Genomic DNA, 18,002 nt, shown 5'->3' on the forward strand with positions numbered 1-18,002 from the left:
CAGATTTAGGGTAAACAGAATAGTGCTAATGAATTTGACTGTCAGTTTAAGACATGAGAGGAGGTTGATTTTGCTCATTCACCTGTGCATTAGATATGACTGAATAGTTGTACAAGCTATAACTAACTGTGAAGGAATTTTTTACCTTGATTTGCAGGTCATCTCTTTAATAGGACCACATGCTCTGTATTCTTTACCTGAAGGACATTCATGAGCTGGAATGGAAGAACAAAAAGGAGGAACAGCTCAGTAACAATATCATATAAAAGCCCCATGACCTTATGCCAAGAACTTAAACACTGTTTTTCATTTTCCTATTTATCTATGACAATCTTGAGAAGTAAAGAGGAAATGTCCCAGATAGACTTATGTCTCTAAATGGAATAATTTTGTGCAATTTAGCCATAGAGATATAATACTGTACTTTACACTAAGGTGATAAAGCCAGGAGTCTACATCTTGACTACAATTTTTTGCATAGTTTTAGTCTCTTTTGCACAACTTCTCAAAAGGGAGTGTCATCCTTCCCTTTGTGCTCTTACTACAGATAAAACTAATGTACACGTCACCAAATAGAGAGTGATCTGCTGATGCCTGCAAAGCATAGAGCTGCCTGCATACAAAAAAAGTGTGTACTGATACAGATGTTTCTGGCACAGTCAATACATGTATATTTTTGCAGGCCAATTTATCATTTCCCTTGTTAAAAATGTTACTGCAAAATTACTTAAGGAGAGCAGGTGCTGTGATTTATTGGTGTCTTCATTACTCTGAAAGCAGTATGACATTACTGCTGAAACAGTTCCACATAATCTTCCTTAATAATTCAAGATGAATTTTTTTTTCCAGATACTTACGGCATACACCATTGGTGTGTTTCCTCCAGTCAATGCACGCGCCTTGATCAGCACAGGTGGCAGCATAGATCTGCAGACTTGAGCATTCCAGGTCTAGGTTGGGAAGTACACAGCTATCAAAAACACAGGCTGCATAGTACTTCTCAGGCTGGACAAATGCATGGCATGGCTTGAACACACTAGAAACAGAAATATTTATTGTTATTCGTTACTGAATGATTCATATCTTTTTTCAATGTGCTTAACATGTTATGATGTGGCAACAGTGGACACGAGAGATTAAGGAGATGTGGATGTGGACTATTGATGAGAGATTTGTGCTAAGAGCACTTATCCAGATAGTAACCTTCCAACATACCTTAAAATATTCTTTCCTCACCTATAAAACACTTTGACACCAACATTTTGAGTCCAGGAGTTGTATATTATTGGGTGCAACCATGTGCTATCTCTTTAAAGCAATTTTGATTTTTTTTCTTTTTCATTTCTGACATGGTGTGCTAAAAATTAAGATTTCTGTTTTCAGTTGGACTCTGTTTTCTGCTAAGTAAATGTGGGAAAAGGCAAGAACATGGGACAGGGTAGGGCAGAGAGTGTAGAATAATATGGGAACATCAACAAAGGTTACTATGGCAGCCAGAGGGTTGAAAGAAAGTGTCAGCAAAAAATAATAACCAGAAAAAGTGAAAGGAGTAGAAGCAAATCATAAAGATACAAGAAATGGAGAAACAGCTAGAGACACTTTCCACTGGTAAACTAATCCTAAAATTTCCATTTAAATCAAAGACCAAAGGCTTGTAAAACTGACAGGATTGTTACCTTCCCAAAAGAAGCTCGCAGATGGACGATTCTTTGCAAGGCTGTGTTGGTGTTGTGCTAGGTGAACCTGTAGGAACTAGGCCTGGAGAGCACTGTGGTTTGGAAGGATCAACAACTTGCCAATGATCTGCCATGGTTTCACAGTTTTCTGCAATGTTTCCATTTGGCAGCATGCAGTCATCTGCCGTGTTGTTATTGCAGGTACCTAAGGGTGGTACGGGGAGAAAGAATTCACTCACAGATTTGCTAGGAAATACCATTCATCTTTGCATCAGGGCAGTCACTGGTTTTTTGAGAGTGCAAAAATTGGAACAGTGAGCCTTACCACACTGTCCCTGGGTATTGTTGCCAAACAGGCTGTAGGGCATTCTGATAGAAAAGGACAAGCCATTGTAGGTCACATTCATTTTCAGCTCAGGAATTTCCACAACACGATTTATGCCTGACTCATAGATGCTCACACCAAACTTCTTGTAAGGCAAAGCCACGAGCTGGTTGTTTACTGTCACCTAATAAATAAAGCAAAACAGAAAAGAGGCATAAATTTGGTTTGACTTTTCAAAACAATTGACTGTTCCTTTGTTTTGCAGAGAGAATGTAAAGGTAAATAATATCCTTTTAATTTGTAACAAATGTTCCTGTGTTTCCTTTGTTACTGGAAAGTCAAACTTTTCTTCTCTGAGCCACAAAAAGTCCATTAACCTATGACAAATGAGGTTATTCAATGTTTAAACCAGATAAATCCTAACACTCAACAGACTTATTAGAGTGACTATAGCATCAACAACTGCTGATGAAAGTGGAATATAAAATGGTATAAATTCATATGGTATAAAGTTTTAGGTTTCTGGGCATAAAGGGAATGTGCTTATAGGAAACTTAAATAACAGAAATAAGACTAAACTGTATTATTTATTTTAATACAGTAGCCATGATATACCTGTGAAACTAATACTACTACTTTCACTCAGCAGAGATTTCTTTGCTTTGGAGAAAAAAGAGGTTTAAATGTTGTAAATTTTCAACAATATGTTGCAACCTAACATGTAATATTCTCACACAGTAATGTACAAAAATAAACCAAACATTAAAAAGCTAAGAGCCCCAAACACTTCTCAGTAATTTTGAAGCCCAAAAACCTTGGCATCACATTTATCAGTGGAATAAAAATATAAGTGTCCTACTCTGAAAAACTAAAAAGGTGACACAAGTCAAAGCTACTAATGGTACTTTTAAAAAATGCTTCAGGCCAGCACTTTTTTGTTATATCTACCTTACATTATTTCCTCCCATTCCACGTTGTTCTTCTTTGTTAAATTATTGTTAATTATAAATTAACTTATTTTATATCTTTAACTCTTAGCAATTTGTCCACACTTGTGTATTTAGGAGAGATCTGCAAAGATTTGAAATTAAAAAGACAGGAAGTTGTAGAATTTTTTCTCCCCAGATTCAGAATAAAAAAATGCTTTGAAGTCCTCTGAAGCAGTCTAATTTTATAATCTAAACTGTTACTGAATCTAAAACACACATTATTTTTTCCCAAACCTTATGAATATAATGATCCTGTTGATGCAGTATTAATATCTGAATCAAGAAATCAATAGTACCTCTACTTGTAGAGTATTTGGTTTTGCTGTTGTTAGCCTCACTTCCTGAGTCTCATGTCTCACAATGAGCGTTCGAGGACAGGACACCACATCCCGTGCATCACAATGGTAGTTATCAATGTAGACACCAAAGTTGTCAACTTTCTTATTGATCTCTTCCACAAGGACATATGTACAATTCCCTTGATAGCTGTAGTACAGTCCATCAAAAGTCATGTAATGTGGATCTCCCCAGCCAGTGCAGTAGCCTAAAAAAAACATAGTTAAGTTAGGCTCTTATGGCAATGTACAAAATCATATCAGACTACAAGCAAAATCTGTAGATGTGGGAAACATCTCAGTGAACTTTGGGCATTTTAATTTTAATGAAGTGTATATGTCAATGCATGAGCTCATTAGCTAGAAGTCATCAATAAAAACCAGGCACTTTCAATGCGTAGTTCATCTGACATTAATGACAGACAACTGAGAATAGGATTAACTGTACCATAGATATATCTTTACCAATAGACTGAACAAGTAACAAATATATGTGTGCTTCTAGCCTATAAATATCTGCATCTGGACATTTAAATCCTTCTTTGGAAGACCAATTTACTCTACTAACACAACAGTTATGTAGAGATAATGGCAACTTAAGACAATCACTCAATTAGCTAAAAAGAATCAACAGAGCATTCTAACCAACACTAGAAGAGTGAGTCACAGCTTTGCACGATACTTGTTCCCTGATAAATATTGTTGGTCTTGACAATAGTATTGTTTCCTCAGGAGATTAAATATTCAACAAAATATGTACTTACAATCACACTCCCAATGCCAACAGCATCCATCCTCATCCATGACTGGCACAGGAGACAGTCCATTGGCACACGTGGGTTTCGGGGGTGGATTGCAGATTATTGGAATCACCTGGACAATGTTGTCTTCTATACATATAACCTTAGTGCAGTTACAGAGTATCCACGAGTCACCTTGCTGTGTTTGAAGAGAGGGGGAGCGGGAGACAGAGACAAACCTTTAGGAAGCAGTGAGGCTGACAATAGTTATGCCTGAATATCTTCTGCAGGTTTCTTAAAAAACATATGTTTATTGACAAGTTTTCCCCATCAGAAATTTGAAAATAGGATGGAAGTGCATCAGTCAGCACTATCTAGGTCTGCAATATAAGCTAGAACAACTGAGAGCTGCTAAATGGAAAGCATTACACACAAAAATCAAGCCAGTAAACCAAAATGAGAATCACCTTTTCTAGTTTCAGACATCTAAAAGTGAGATGTCTCACCTAATCTCCTAAGGTATCATCACTCTAACACCCTCTCTAAAGAACAGTGAAAGACACTGATCAATATGATGGCCAATATATGATCAATTGACTTCTATGAATGCCTAGAACAGATTAACAGCTAAAGCTACAGTGAACACCAACTGTTCAGGGAAAAATGTCCAAGGTGATTATGTCCATGCATTATGATTGAGTTTTCTTCTGTCTTCTACCAGTTTTGCAGACATGTACAATTTCCTGCAGATCTAGTGAGCAAGTTGGTAGGCATCTAAACTATGATGAGGCTTTAGATATGTACAAGACACAAACTTGTCTGTGTCAAAGGTGGAGGGTGAAAAAAAAACAAAACAAAACAAAAAAACTCTGAGTCAAATTTCACAAGCAGACAAGCAGTGAATGCAGTGATCTGTTTCACAGTCCTCCCCTGAAGCCAGTCTGCAAACAAATATGACTCATTCCAAATTCAGCCCTATGGATTTTTGTTGGGCTGCAATGTAAACACACAAACAACTTTTACCCACTCTGGACTTATTCAAAAGCAGAAATAGAGAAGATAGCTTAGGACAACTTAGCTCGTGGTTTCCTCTTCATCAGAGCCATCCTACAACAAAGACAAACGCTGAACTGCGATCTAGCTCCTTGCAGAAAGCTTTTTAAAAACTATCCTTGAAGAGCTAATTGCAATACGTAAGCTATTAATCCAAATATCATTGGAAGTCCTGCTGATGCCCAAGAAAATAAAAGAAATAGAACAGACTGACACTTCCTTTCCTATCCAGATTAATGCTTACTCTTTACATGACTAATATTGAAGTTATGTGTCTAGTCTCCATCCAAAGCACAATGAAAGTATGAAATCTACTCACCTCATAAGTTTCATTAGGGAAAATAGTACAAGTTTTTTTGGGAGTGGTTGGTGTTAAACCTGTAGTTGAGCCGTTAACTGGAGGAGTTGCACTGTGTGTAGAACTTCCTGTAGTGGTGACTGCAGTTGATGTTGCAGTAGGCCCAGATGTAGTAGTTGAGACAGGGGGCAGAGTTTTGAAGGTTGTGGAGATGGTGGTTGTTGCATTGATTGTGATAGAACTACTAGAGGTGGTTCCTGAAGTGGTGGTAAAGCTTTTTGTTGGAGTAGTACCAGAGGTGGTGGTTGACACAGGGCTGGTTGATGTAGGTGATGTTGTTGGAGTAGTAACAGTTGCAGAGGTTGTGGTTGGGGTACTTCTTTCTGTTCCTACTGTGGTGGTGGGGGGAGTGGACACTGAGGGTGTGGGGCCTGATGTGGTGGTCTTGGTGGTTGATCCTGTTACAGTGAATGGGGTTGTCGATATGGGTGGCTGTGTTCCTGTAGGGCTGCTTGGTCTCGAGGTTGTGGTGGTGCCAGAGGTGGAAGTGGTGGTAGTGGTCTCATGGACAGGTGTTTCTGTTACTGGTGTGGTGCTGGTGGATCTTGAGGGTGTGGGGCCTGAAGTGCTGGTCTTGGTGGTTGATCCTGTTTCAGTGACTTCAGATGTGGTAGCTGTCACTGGGCTTGTTGACACTGGTGATGTTGACTGTTGACTAGTGGTGCTTGCAGTAGACATGGTACTTATTTCTGTTGTTCTTGTTGTTGGCAGTGGGGTAACTGAAGGAGTAACTGGAGTGCTTGTTGTTGTCGGCGTCTCTGGTGTCCCTTTAAGACAGGAAGAAAACAGAGTATTTTAAGTAGAAAAATTGCATTTTCTTCCTAATGTAATCTCATTTTCTACTAAGCATACATAATTCAACAAGCCTAACCATAGGGTCTTTAGATAGAAATTAAGCAGAAATTGTTTTAGCAATGGTTTTGCATCACTGAGGGATTATTAACAAAATATCCTGCCTCCTGTGTCAGAGACATTGATATAAACACTTTATCAACAATCAGTGTTAGAGGGAACATCTTCCGCAGTGTTAAAACTTTATATTGCATGGAAGAGTCCAGGAGTCCAAGATCCCAGGGGATTCCACTGATCAGTGAGCTCTGGTTAATACTGTATTACTGTCATACTATATTCTATGGAAAGACCATTATTCCCTATGTTGCTTCATGAGGCATATTCATATCACTATTGATTATGGTCAGAGTAATTTGACTCTACAGAAATGGAGCCATTGGTGGAGCAGTCTGTGTTCCATTTCTAATGCCAAGGCCTTTAAAACTACTCACACACAAGCTTTTTTGGGATGCTACAAACCCAAAATACACTTTTCTGCTTTTTCACATGGCCAGTTTTCATTAGGGTTGTTAATGGAAACTCCTTTAAAATAGTTTTTGATTAGGATGTTAAAAAGTGTTCATGACTCTCACAGACCAGCCTCAGAGACAACTATTTGTGCTTTTATAACATAAGTGACACATGGTAGAGAGAGAAGCACTGTGTACACAATAAGAGTGAAGTAATAATGCTAGAGGAATTAAGATACACTGTTTCTGCCCAGGCAGCCCACAAGGACAGTTCTTCAATGAAAACTAATTTACATTTGGGTGAGGACAGGCAAACTCCTTCATGTACTTCATGCCCTTTAACAGAGGCAGATGAACTGGGACAGTTCATATATAATGGGGACATTAATATATATATATAATATATGGGGATATAACATCACTGCTGAAAGGTTAGCTGGGATGTTTTTGAAATATAATCAACTACATTAGTGCAGAGTTTAGAAACTAAAACACATGTTAAGCTGCCAATAAACCCTGTTTTCTAAAATCATTAATGAACATGAAACCCTGGGAATTACTTATTGGTTCAGTGGGTGGACCCGATGGGGTTACGGTGTTAATATTTTCAGGAGTTGTGGTGGGTGTTGGAACAGTGGTTGTGGTCCTCGGAGGGCTGGTGGTGGTGGTGGTGGGAGTCTCCGGCGGCGAGGTAGGGGTTGTCGATTTTGGCGTGCTCAGTGTGGATGGAGGTGTGCCTGTTAGGAACAGCAGGGACAGAGAAAACAGACAAAGGCACAAAGGCATCAGTGGGACTCAATGTCAACTCAATAGAAGCTGCACATGAGGCAGCAGCCAAAGAGCTAGAGAGGTCAGACTACCTAGCACCAGCCCTTCCTTTCTGGCCCCAAAAAGCACAATATTTGAAATCCATGCACACACAGGGTAAGGTCCCTTCCCTCTTAGCAAAGACATGGTGCTGGAAGGTGCTTCTTACCAAATCAGAGAGACCAACCAATAGGTAAGAGATGAGGAGGAGCAATGCTTTTGATCTTGCTGGGGCTTTCTATCTCCATGTCATTATCTAGAACACCACACTAAATCCTCAGGTAAGAGCTGAGACAGGAAACTGTGATCAGGGAAGGAAGCATGCCCAGCAGTATCTTCCTGCCTGATTGGCATGTGGCTTTCTCAATGTCACCCTGATAAGTGGCTTCCCAGAATACTAGTGGATCTGATCAGCCAAAGACCACAGTTCTCAGAAAGTCACAGTCTGCACATTTAAACTCTTTCCAAAAGCATATCCATCCTTCCTACATCTATAATAGCTGTCAATCATTAGCACTGACAGGGCAAAGGAATAGGAGAGTGGGAAGAAGTCCTACAGAGTTATGTCAAATCAGTGCCTAAAATGCCAGTACTGAAAAACCAAAGCCATGCCACAATTGCACATATGTCCAGTGAGTATGTTCTGGCCAGCTGAGGGATGAGGTCCAGCAGCAAAAAATGCAAGATTTCCCATCAGTTCAAGACCTGTGTAAGCTGAGCATCAGTATGAAACACCTCCTCTGAGCCTTTTTGAGTGAGGGAAGACCAGATCTTTTGCCCAGAACCACAAAACCTTGTTCCTTCTTCAATAGTCAGATGAAAAACAAGTTTTAAGCAACAGCTCTCCGGGGATGCTCTGCAGTTATACTCATCCAAGATCCACATGAGACACACAATTTGAGGTGCTCATGTACCTTCAGGGCAACCACAGGAAGGGAGCAAGCAACAGCACAGGCCAGAGAAGTACCTGGAGTTGATGTAGTGGTGGTGTATGTTGGTGTTGGTGAGGATGTGCTTGAAGTAGTTGAGGTGGGTGTTGGTGATCCAGTAACAGTGGTTGTTGTTGTCGGGGTGCTGGTGGTGGAGGTAGAAGTCTCCGGTGGCAGAGTCGTCGTTGATTTTGGTGTGCTCGGTGTGGATGTAGGTGGAACTGTTAGAAAAAGCAGGGACAGAGAAAACAAAGGCACAAAGGCATTAGTGGGACTCCATGTGAACTCAAGAGTAGCTGCACATGAGGCAGCTGGCAGAGAGCTAGAGAGGTCAGCTTAGCACAGCAACGGTTCCTTGCACCAGCCCTGGCTTTCTGGCAGTAGAAAGCAGAATATTTGAAATCAACACACAGAAAGTATCATGACTCTCCTCTCCTAGCAGAGACTGGGCATAGTGCTGGAAGGTGATTCTCACAAAATCAGAGAGACCTACCAATAGGTAAGAGATGAGGAGAAGTAATGCTGTGGGTCTAGCTAGGGCTTTCTATCTCTGCCTCATTACCTGAACATCTCATTAACTCATGGAGTAAGAGCTGAGATGGGAATCTGTGATCAGGGAAGGAAGTCTATACAGCAGTATGTTCCTGCCTGATTGGCATGTGGTTTTCTCAATGTCACTCTGATAAGTGGCTTCTCAGAGTACTAGTGGATCTGATCAGCCAAAGATGCAGTTCAAAGAAAGTCACAGTATGCCGAATGAAACTGTTCTGAAAGGATGGCAGAGGAATCCTTTTTCCTACATCTATAACCACTGAAAGGTTTTTGCACTAACAGGGCAAAGAAATAGGAGAGAGGGAAGAATGTCTACACAATTATGTACAAATAGTACCTAAAATGCCAGTGCCAAAAAACCCAAAGCCATGCAGTGACTAAATTCTGGCCAGCTGAAGAACAAGGTCCAGAAGCAAAAAAGGCAAGATTTCCCATCAGTTCAGCATCCGTGTAAGCTAGGCAGAAGCACGAAATTTTTCATAGCAGGCTTTCTGTCAGGGAAGCCAACACATTTTCTCCAGAACAAAAAAACCTTTTTCCTTCTTAAATAGTCAGATGAAAGGCAAGTTTTAAGCAAAGGCTGTTCTAGTCTTGCCCTGAAGTTATATCCATCCCGGATCCATCCGAGACATACAATTTGAGGTACTCATATACCTTCAGAGCAACAGGACAGGAGCAAACAACAGCACAGTCCAGAGAAGTACCTGGAGTTGGTGTGGTGGTGGTGTATGTTGGTGTTGGTGAGGATGTGCTTGAAGTAGTTGAGGTGGGCATTGTTGATCCAGTAGTAGTGGTTGTTGTTGTCGGGGTGCTGGTGGTGGTGGTGAGAGTCTCCGGCGGCGAGGTAATGGTTGTTGATTGTGGTGTGCTTGGTGTGGGTGGAGATGGAGCTGTTAGAAAAAGCAGGGACAGAGAAAACAGACAAAGACACAAAGACATCAGTGGGACTCAATGTGAACTGAACAGAAGCTGTGCATGAGGCAGTTGCCACAGAGCCAGAGAGGTCAGCCCACCCTTAGCACAGCAATGGTCCCCAGAGCCAGCCCTTCCTTTCTGGCCATAGATAGTAGAATCCTTGACATCCATGCACAGAGAGGGTCATAGCCCTCCTTTCTAGTGAAGAGATTAAAGATGGTGCTGGAAGGTGCTTCTCACAAAATCAGACAGACCAACCAATAGGTAAGAGATGAGGAGTAATGCTTTGTATCCAGCTGGGGCTTTCTGTCTCTGCCTCATTATCTGAACACCTTGCTAAATCCTGGTGCAAGAGCTGAAATGGGAAGCTGCAATCAGGGATGGGAGCATGCAAATGATTGGCACGTGATTTCTTCTGTGTTCCAATGTCAGTCTAATGCAGGGCTTCCCTGGGCACTAGTGGATCTCATCAGAGATAGCATCACCCAAAAATTACAGTTCACAACAAGAGGCAGTCTGCAAAGTTCCCAAAAAGACTGGCAGGAGAACCATTCCTTCTTACATGTTTAACAGCTGACAACAATTAACACACAGTGGGCATAGAGGGAGGAGAAATGGAGGAAAGTCTACACAAATGAACCCAAACACAGCCTGAAATGCACTTCCACAAGACCAAGTCCCACTCCAATTGCACTCCACAGGTCCAGTGACTACATTCTGGCCAGCTGAAGGACACGATCCAACAGCTGCAAAAGCAATGTTACCCATTGGTTCAGCATCTGTCTAAGCTGGGCACCAACATGAAATACCATCTTGAAGCCCTGTTGAGTCAGGAAAGATAAAACCTTCCCCAAGAACCCCTAAATCCTTGTTCTTTATGAAATAGCCAGCCCAAGGGCCAGATTTGGCCACAGGACTTTTCCCAGGACTCCCAGAAGTTACACCCATCCCTGATCCCATCTAGAGCCACATATGGAGGTGCTTCATGGACTTTCACTACTCCCACAGCAAGGCCAGACATGACAACAGAACCAGAGAATTTTTTGTTGATTCTGTTCCTGGGGGCAGAGGGGTTTTGGTGAGAATTATTGCTTTTGGGAACATACTTAGAGGAGTTGAGATGGTTGTGGTTGATCCAGGAACAGTGGTTGTGGTTGTGCTGGAAGGTGCTTCTCACAAAATTAGAGAAACCTACCAGTAGTTAAGAGATGAGGAGGAGTATGCTTGGATCTGGCTGGGGCTTTCTATCTCTGCCTCATTACCTAAATAGCTCACTCACTCATAGAGTAAGAACTCAGGGGAATCTGTGCTCCAGAAATGGATCATGCAGCAGAACAATTTTAGTCATGTGTTTTTCCCAACGTCACCCTGATAAAGGACATCACAGAGTACTAGTGGATATGATCAGCCAAAGACCACAGTTCACCACAAGAGGTAGCATGTAGCCAAAAGCATGGGAAAGGAATCCTTCCTTCCTACATCTATAACCAAGATTAGCACAGACATGGTCAAAAAAGAGAAGTGAAGAAAAAAACTTTATACAGCTGAGCCTAAAACAGTGCCTAAATGCCAGTGCCAAGAACAAAAATTACTGTCCAACAGCACATCATGGGTTCCATGACTATATTCTGCCCAGCTGAAGGACATGGTCCAGCAGCTGCAAAAGCAACATTTTCCATCAGCTCAGCATGCGTCTTAGCTGGGCAGGAATACCTCCTCAGGGCACTGTTGCATCAAGAAAGACAAGAACTTCCTAGGAGCCTGCATCCTCATCACTTTTGAAAAAGCCCAAATTAACTTTGGGCACATCTCATTGCCTGGAATGTCCAAAAGTTACACACATCCTTGATCCCACACAGAGCCACAAATGGATGTACTCATGGACCCTCATTACTGCCACAGCCAGGCCAGAAATGACAACAGAAGCAGAGAATTATTTGTTGGTTCTATGGTTAGACATAGAGGGGTTTTTATGGGAATAACTAGTGTTGGGAACATACTTTGAGGAGTTGAGATGGTTGTTGTTGATCCAGGAACAGTGGTTGTGGTCCTCGGAGGGCTGGTGGTGGTGGTGGTGGTGCTGGGAGTCTCCGGCGGCGAGGTAGGGGTTGTCGATTTTGGTGTACTCAGTGTGGATGGAGGTGTGCCTGTTAGAAACAGCAGGGACAGAGAAAACAAAGACACAAATGCATGAGTGGGACTCAATAGGAGCTGAACAGAAGCTGCACATGAGGCCGTTGCCACAGGCCTAGGGAGGTCGGCCCACCCTTAGTAAAGCAAAGATCCCTATCATGAGCCCTTCCTTTCTGGCCCCCTCTCTTGAAATTTGTGCACATACAGGGTCATACCCCTCCTCTCCTAGTAAAGAGACTGGGGATGGTTCTGGAATGTGCTTTGCACAAAATCAGAAAGACCTACCAACAGGTAAGAGATGAGAAGGAGCAAGCTTTTGATTGTGCTGGGGCTATCTCTCCCTCATTATCTAGAACACCACACAAAATCCTCGGGAAAGAGCTGAGATGGGAAGCTGTGGTCAGGGAAGGAACCATGCACAGGAATATGTTCTTGGCTGATTGGCATGTGGTTTTCTGATGACAGCAGTTCCCAGAGTACTAGTGAATTTTGTCAGGCAAAGACCACAGTTCACAGAAAGTCACAGTCTACAGAGTGAAACTGTTTCCAAAAGCATGGCAGAGGAATGCTTCCTTCCTCCATCTATAGTAGCTGAGAAGCATTAGTATTGACATGGGAAAGGAGCAGGAGAGAAGGAATAAAGCCCACACATCGGTGCCTAAAGAGAGCTTGAAATGCAAGTGTTACAAAATCAAGCCCCACTCCATCACACTCCATGTGTCCAGGAACGCCACTCTGGCCACCTGAAAGACAAAGTCCAACAGCAGCAAAAGCTACTAAGTTCTCGTTCCATCTGAAACAGACTGAAGGGCCAGCTATGGGCAAAGGCTGTTTCAGGGGTTGCCCAGAAGTTAATTCATTCGTAATAGCATACAGAGGCAAAAAAGTAGGTGTTCACAGACCTTCAGATGTCCCAAAGGCAAAGAACATATGAGACTACAAAACTTAAAAGCACCTGGAGTTGATAAGGTTGTGGTGTATGTTGGTGTTGGTGAGGATGTGCTTGAAGTAGTTGAGGTGGGTGTTGGTGATCCAGTTACAGTGCTTGTTGTTGTCGGGGTGCTGGTGCTGGTGCTAGTGGTGGTGGTGCTGGGAGTCTCTGGGGACGTGGTGGACAATTCAGCTGTAGGGGATGCTGTGCTTGGTGTGGATGGAGGTGTGCCTGTTAGAAACAGCAGGGACAGAGAAAACAGACAAAGGTACAAAGGCATCAGTAGGACTCACTCTGAACTCAACAGAAGCTGCACATCAAGCAGCAGCCACAGAAATAGACAGGGCAGCCCACCCTTAGAACAACAAAGGTCCCCAGAGCCAGCCCTCCTGTTCTGGCCATAAAAAGCAGAATCCTTGACATCCATGCACACACAGGATGGGCTACAGCCCTCTTTGACTAGCTAGGAGATGGGGATAGTGCTAGAAGGCAGTTCTCACAAAATCAGAGAGATCTACCTATAGGGAAGAGAGGAGGAAGAGTAATGCTTTTCATCTACTGGGGACTTTCCATCTCTACCTCATTACCTGAACACCTCACTAAACTCATGGAGTAAGAGCTGAGATGGGAATCTATGGTCAGGGAAGGACGTATGCACAGTAAAAAGAGGATCAAGTTCTCCACAGGAAAGGAGGACATAGAGACCTATATTCCTGCTTCTTCTGAAACAACCAGCCCAAGGGCCACCTTTGGGCAAAGGCCATTTCAGGGGGTACAGAACAATTAGTTCAATCTCAGATCCCAGAGAGAGGCACAAATGGAGGTGCTCACAGACCTTCAGTTCCCCACAGCAAGGAAACACATGAGAGCACAGGTCAGAGAAGTACCTGGAGTTGAGTTGGTGGTGGTGGTGTATGTTGGTGTGGGCGTGGATGTGCTTGACGTAGTTGAAACCGGTGTTGTTGAGACAGGAGCAGTTGTTGTTGTTGTCTGTGAGGTGCTGCCACTAGTGGTGGTGCTGCTGGGGGGCATTGTGGTGGTGGTGGTGGTGGTGTGAGTCTCCACTGGTGTTGACGTTGGAGCGGTGGTTGATATTGGAGGGGACACACTGCTCGTTGTGGGGGAAGCTGTGGACGTTGTGGTGCTCGCGGTGCTTGGAATTGGAAGACACTCTGGTTTGTTGGGGGTGCAGCAGACACTGATCTCGTAGTTGAGGCAGACTGGCATTGGTATTATACCGCCTATCTGCTGATCTTTATTGTTACAGATGAGCCCTACGTTAACATTACATTCCACTTTCTGCCCTAAATCTGCAATGGAATAGCTAGGGAATTTCTCTGCTCGGCATGAAATATTCTCAACTTTTGCACACTCCCAGGAGGGGTATTTCTTGTAAATGTTCTCAAAGGTTTCGTAGTCACCACCATTCCTGTCGGAACCATCTGGGTAAGTCACATCGATCCAGTCTGTCCAGATGCACTCACACGCTGAGAGGAGACAACAAGGCAGACAGTCAGAAACAGACAGGGGAGAGACAACAATGCAGGGCACCAGCTCACACACAGGTGGTGCTCTGGGCATCCCCTGCACTCAGTGGTGCCCCTCAGGCTGCTACTGCACTCAGCCAACACTGGCCATAAGAAAGCTCAGTGGTGTGGCCAGGCCTCCCTTCTTGGCCCTAAAAACCACTCCTGGCCCAAATCAGGACACAGGCACTCATGAGTTATGCGTGTGTGCCCCAGCTGTGGGGCACACTGCTTTGTATGGACTCTCATCTGCAAAAAACCACACACCTAAAGGCCCATACAGGAGGCAGAGTGTGGGACTAAGCAGAGACTCCTGCCACTCTCTCAGCTTCTTGGCCCACGCACATCACCTCAATATCTCATGGAGAAACTAACCACTGGGAAAGCAACTGACAACAGGGAGAGCAGGCACAGGACACATGCTGCTGACAAAGCCTCAGCTGCTTCCCAGTGCTTCCCAGCCCTCCCAATAGCACACAGATTGCTGGAGACAAGCACCAACAGGTACGCTGGTAGAATCCAGCTGCCCAGAGCCTGTGTCTGTCAAAAGTGGCAATCTCAGCTCTGAAACCAATCCCCAAACTCTGCCAGCTAAAGCCGTGGAAGCACCCTACAGCCCAAACAGCTGGAAAGTAGCAGCAATGGCCACAGAAACAGAACAGGAGAGAAAGGCAACTAAGTCTGCACAGCTGTGCCCAAACAGAGCCTGAAATGCCACTGCCACAAACTTTAGCCCCACTCCAACTGCACACCTTGGGTCCAGAGACTACATTCTGGACAGCTGAAGGACAAGGTCCAATAGCAGCAAAAGCAACATTCCCATCACTTCAGTATCTGTCTAATCTGGGCACAAGTATGAAATACCTCCTTGGAGCATTGTTGAGGCAGGGAAGACAAGACCTTCTCCCAAGGTCCCCTAAATCCTTGCTCCTTTCAAACGGCCAAAACAAGGGCCAGGTTTAGCCACAGGTTGCCCAGAAATTACACCCATCCCTGATCCCTTCCTGAGCCACATATGGAGGTGCTCATGGATCTTCCCTACTCCCATAGCAAGGCCAGAAACAACAACAGAGCCAGAGAATTATTTGTTTGTACTGTAGTTGGAGGCACAGGGCTTTTGGTGGGAATTATTTGGTTTTGGAACATACGTGCAGGAGTTTGGATGGTTGGTGTACCAGTTGTTGTTGTTGTTGTTGTTGTTGTTGTTGTCGTCGGCGCTCTGCTGGTGGTGGTGCTGGTGCTGGTGCTGGTGCTGGTAGGGGTGGTGGTCGTGGTGCTGCTGAGAGTCTGCAGGGACGTGGAAGTGGTTGTCCATTCCGATGTAGATGTGCTTGAAGTAGTTGAGAAGGTTGTTGATGAGCCTGTAACAGTTGTTGTTGTTGTCTTGGGGGTGCTGATGCTGGTGGTGCTGCTGGGGGGCATCGTGGTGCTGGAAGTGATGATGGGAGTTTCAGATGCTGTTGGAGTGGGAGTACTTGGTGTATGTGGTGGGCCTGGTGTCTTCGTAGGTGAGGCTGTTAGAAACAGCAGAGACAGAGAAAACAGACAAAGACACAAAGACATTAGTGGGACTCAACAGAAACTCAACAGAAGCTGCACATGAAGCAGCTGGCACAGAGCTAGAGAGTCAGCCCACCCTTAGCACAACAAAGGTCCCCAGAATCAGCCCTTCCTTTCAGGCCATAGAAAGCAGAATCCTTGACATCCATGCACAGAGAGCATCATGGCCCTCCTCTCCGAGTGAAGAGATTAAAGATGGTGCTGGAAGGTGCTTCTCACAAAATCAGAAAGACCAACCAATAGGCGAGGAGGAGCAATGCTTTGGATCTGGCTGGAGCTTTCTATCTCTGCCTCATTACTGGAACACCTCACTAATTCATGGACTAGGAGATAAGAGGGGAAGCTGGGAAGGAAGTATTCCCAGGAGTATATTTGTGCCTGACTGGCATGTGATTCCCCCTGTATTTCAATGTCAGCCTGATGCAGGGCTTCCCTGGGCACTAGTGGATCTCACCAGGTGAGGTGATAGCAAAAGATCAAAAGTAATCTTTGGCAAGAGGCAGTCTGCAGAGTGAAACTATTCCCTATGAAGTTGGCAGGAGAACCATTCCTTCTTACATGTTTAACAGCTGACAACAATTAACACACAGTGGGCATAGGGGGAGGAGAAATGGCTGAATCCAAACACAGCCTGAAATGCACTTCCACAAGACCAAGTCCCACTCCAATTGCACTCCACAGGTCCAGTGACTACATTCTGGCCAGCTGAAGGACACGATCCAACAGCTGCAAAAGCAATGTTACCCATTGGTTCAGCATCTGTCTAAGCTGGGCACCAACATGAAATACCATCTTGAAGCCCTGTTGAGTCAGGAAAGATAAAACCTTCCCCAAGAACCCCTAAATCCTTGTTCTTTATGAAATAGCCAGCCGAAGGGCCAGATTTGGCCACAGGACTTTTCCCAGGACTCCCAGAAGTTACACACATCCCTGATCCCATCTAGAGCCACATATGGAGGTGCTTCATGGACTTTCACTACTCCCACAGCAAGGCCAGACATGACAACAGAACCAGAGAATTTTTTGTTGATTCTGTTCCTGGGGGCAGAGGGGTTTTGGTGAGAATTATTGCTTTTGGGAACATACTTAGAGGAGTTGAGATGGTTGTGGTTGATCCAGGAACAGTGGTTGTGGTGCTCGGAGGGCTGGTGGTGGTGGTGAGAGTCTCTGGCGGCGAGGTAGGGGTTGTCGATTTTGGTGTGCTCAGTGTGGATGTGCTCTCTGTGCCTGTTAAGAACAGCAGGGTCAGATAAAACAGACAAAGGCACAAAGGCATCAGTGGGGCTCAATGTCAACTCAACAGAAGCTGTGCATGAGGCAGTTTTGCTGGGGGAGGTTTAAGTTGGATGTCAGGATGAATTTCTCCAGAGAACAAATGATTAGACACTGCAATGGACTAACCAAGGAGGAGGCAGAGCCACAGTGTCTGTTGGCTTTTAAGACAAAAGTGAATGTGGCACTTAGTGCCATCATCTAGGTGACATTGTGGTGTTCAGGCAAAGGCTGGACATGATGATCTCAGAGATCTTTTCCAACCCAACTGATTCTGTGAATATATTCCTGCCTGATCATCATGTGATATCCCTGTGGTGCTATGAAGGCCTGATGAATGACTTCCCTGGGCACTAGTGAATCTCATCAAAGGCCACAGTTCACAACAAGGGGCAGTCCGCAGAGAGAAATTGTTCTCAAAACTCTGGCAGGGGAATCCTTCCTTCCAACATCTATTACAACTGACAACTGTTAGCACTGACAGAACAAAGGAGAAAGCAAAAGGGGAAAAAACTTGGCACAGCGGTGCCCAAACAGAGCCTGATAGGCTACTGCCACTAGATGAAGCCCTACTCCAATTGAGCTCCATAGATCCAGTGA

The 18,002-nt window shown here is 44.1% G+C and overlaps 1 protein-coding gene across 1 annotated transcript in view; it reads right to left on the reverse strand.

The window, feature by feature from the left end:
* MUC2 (mucin 2, oligomeric mucus/gel-forming) overlaps positions 1-18,002 on the reverse strand; it is a 58,650-nt gene that overhangs the window by 6,681 nt on the left and 33,967 nt on the right. Inside the window, exons 39-53 of the mRNA XM_036384248.1 lie at positions 17,217-17,357; positions 15,719-16,084; positions 13,997-14,531; positions 13,069-13,223; positions 8,537-8,734; positions 8,044-8,075; positions 6,098-6,124; positions 5,929-5,977; positions 5,438-5,847; positions 4,090-4,264; positions 3,287-3,534; positions 2,002-2,185; positions 1,677-1,881; positions 858-1,036; positions 146-215 (exon numbers count right to left, since the gene is read on the reverse strand). Of these exons, the coding sequence (XP_036240141.1) occupies positions 146-215; positions 858-1,036; positions 1,677-1,881; positions 2,002-2,185; positions 3,287-3,534; positions 4,090-4,264; positions 5,438-5,847; positions 5,929-5,977; positions 6,098-6,124; positions 8,044-8,075; positions 8,537-8,734; positions 13,069-13,223; positions 13,997-14,531; positions 15,719-16,084; positions 17,217-17,357 (2,974 nt within the window). The remainder of the gene's footprint in view (positions 1-145; positions 216-857; positions 1,037-1,676; positions 1,882-2,001; positions 2,186-3,286; positions 3,535-4,089; positions 4,265-5,437; positions 5,848-5,928; positions 5,978-6,097; positions 6,125-8,043; positions 8,076-8,536; positions 8,735-13,068; positions 13,224-13,996; positions 14,532-15,718; positions 16,085-17,216; positions 17,358-18,002) is intronic.

Source organism: Molothrus ater, chromosome 6 (genome assembly GCF_012460135.2).
Source record: "Molothrus ater isolate BHLD 08-10-18 breed brown headed cowbird chromosome 6, BPBGC_Mater_1.1, whole genome shotgun sequence".
Taxonomy (NCBI): domain Eukaryota; kingdom Metazoa; phylum Chordata; class Aves; order Passeriformes; family Icteridae; genus Molothrus; species Molothrus ater.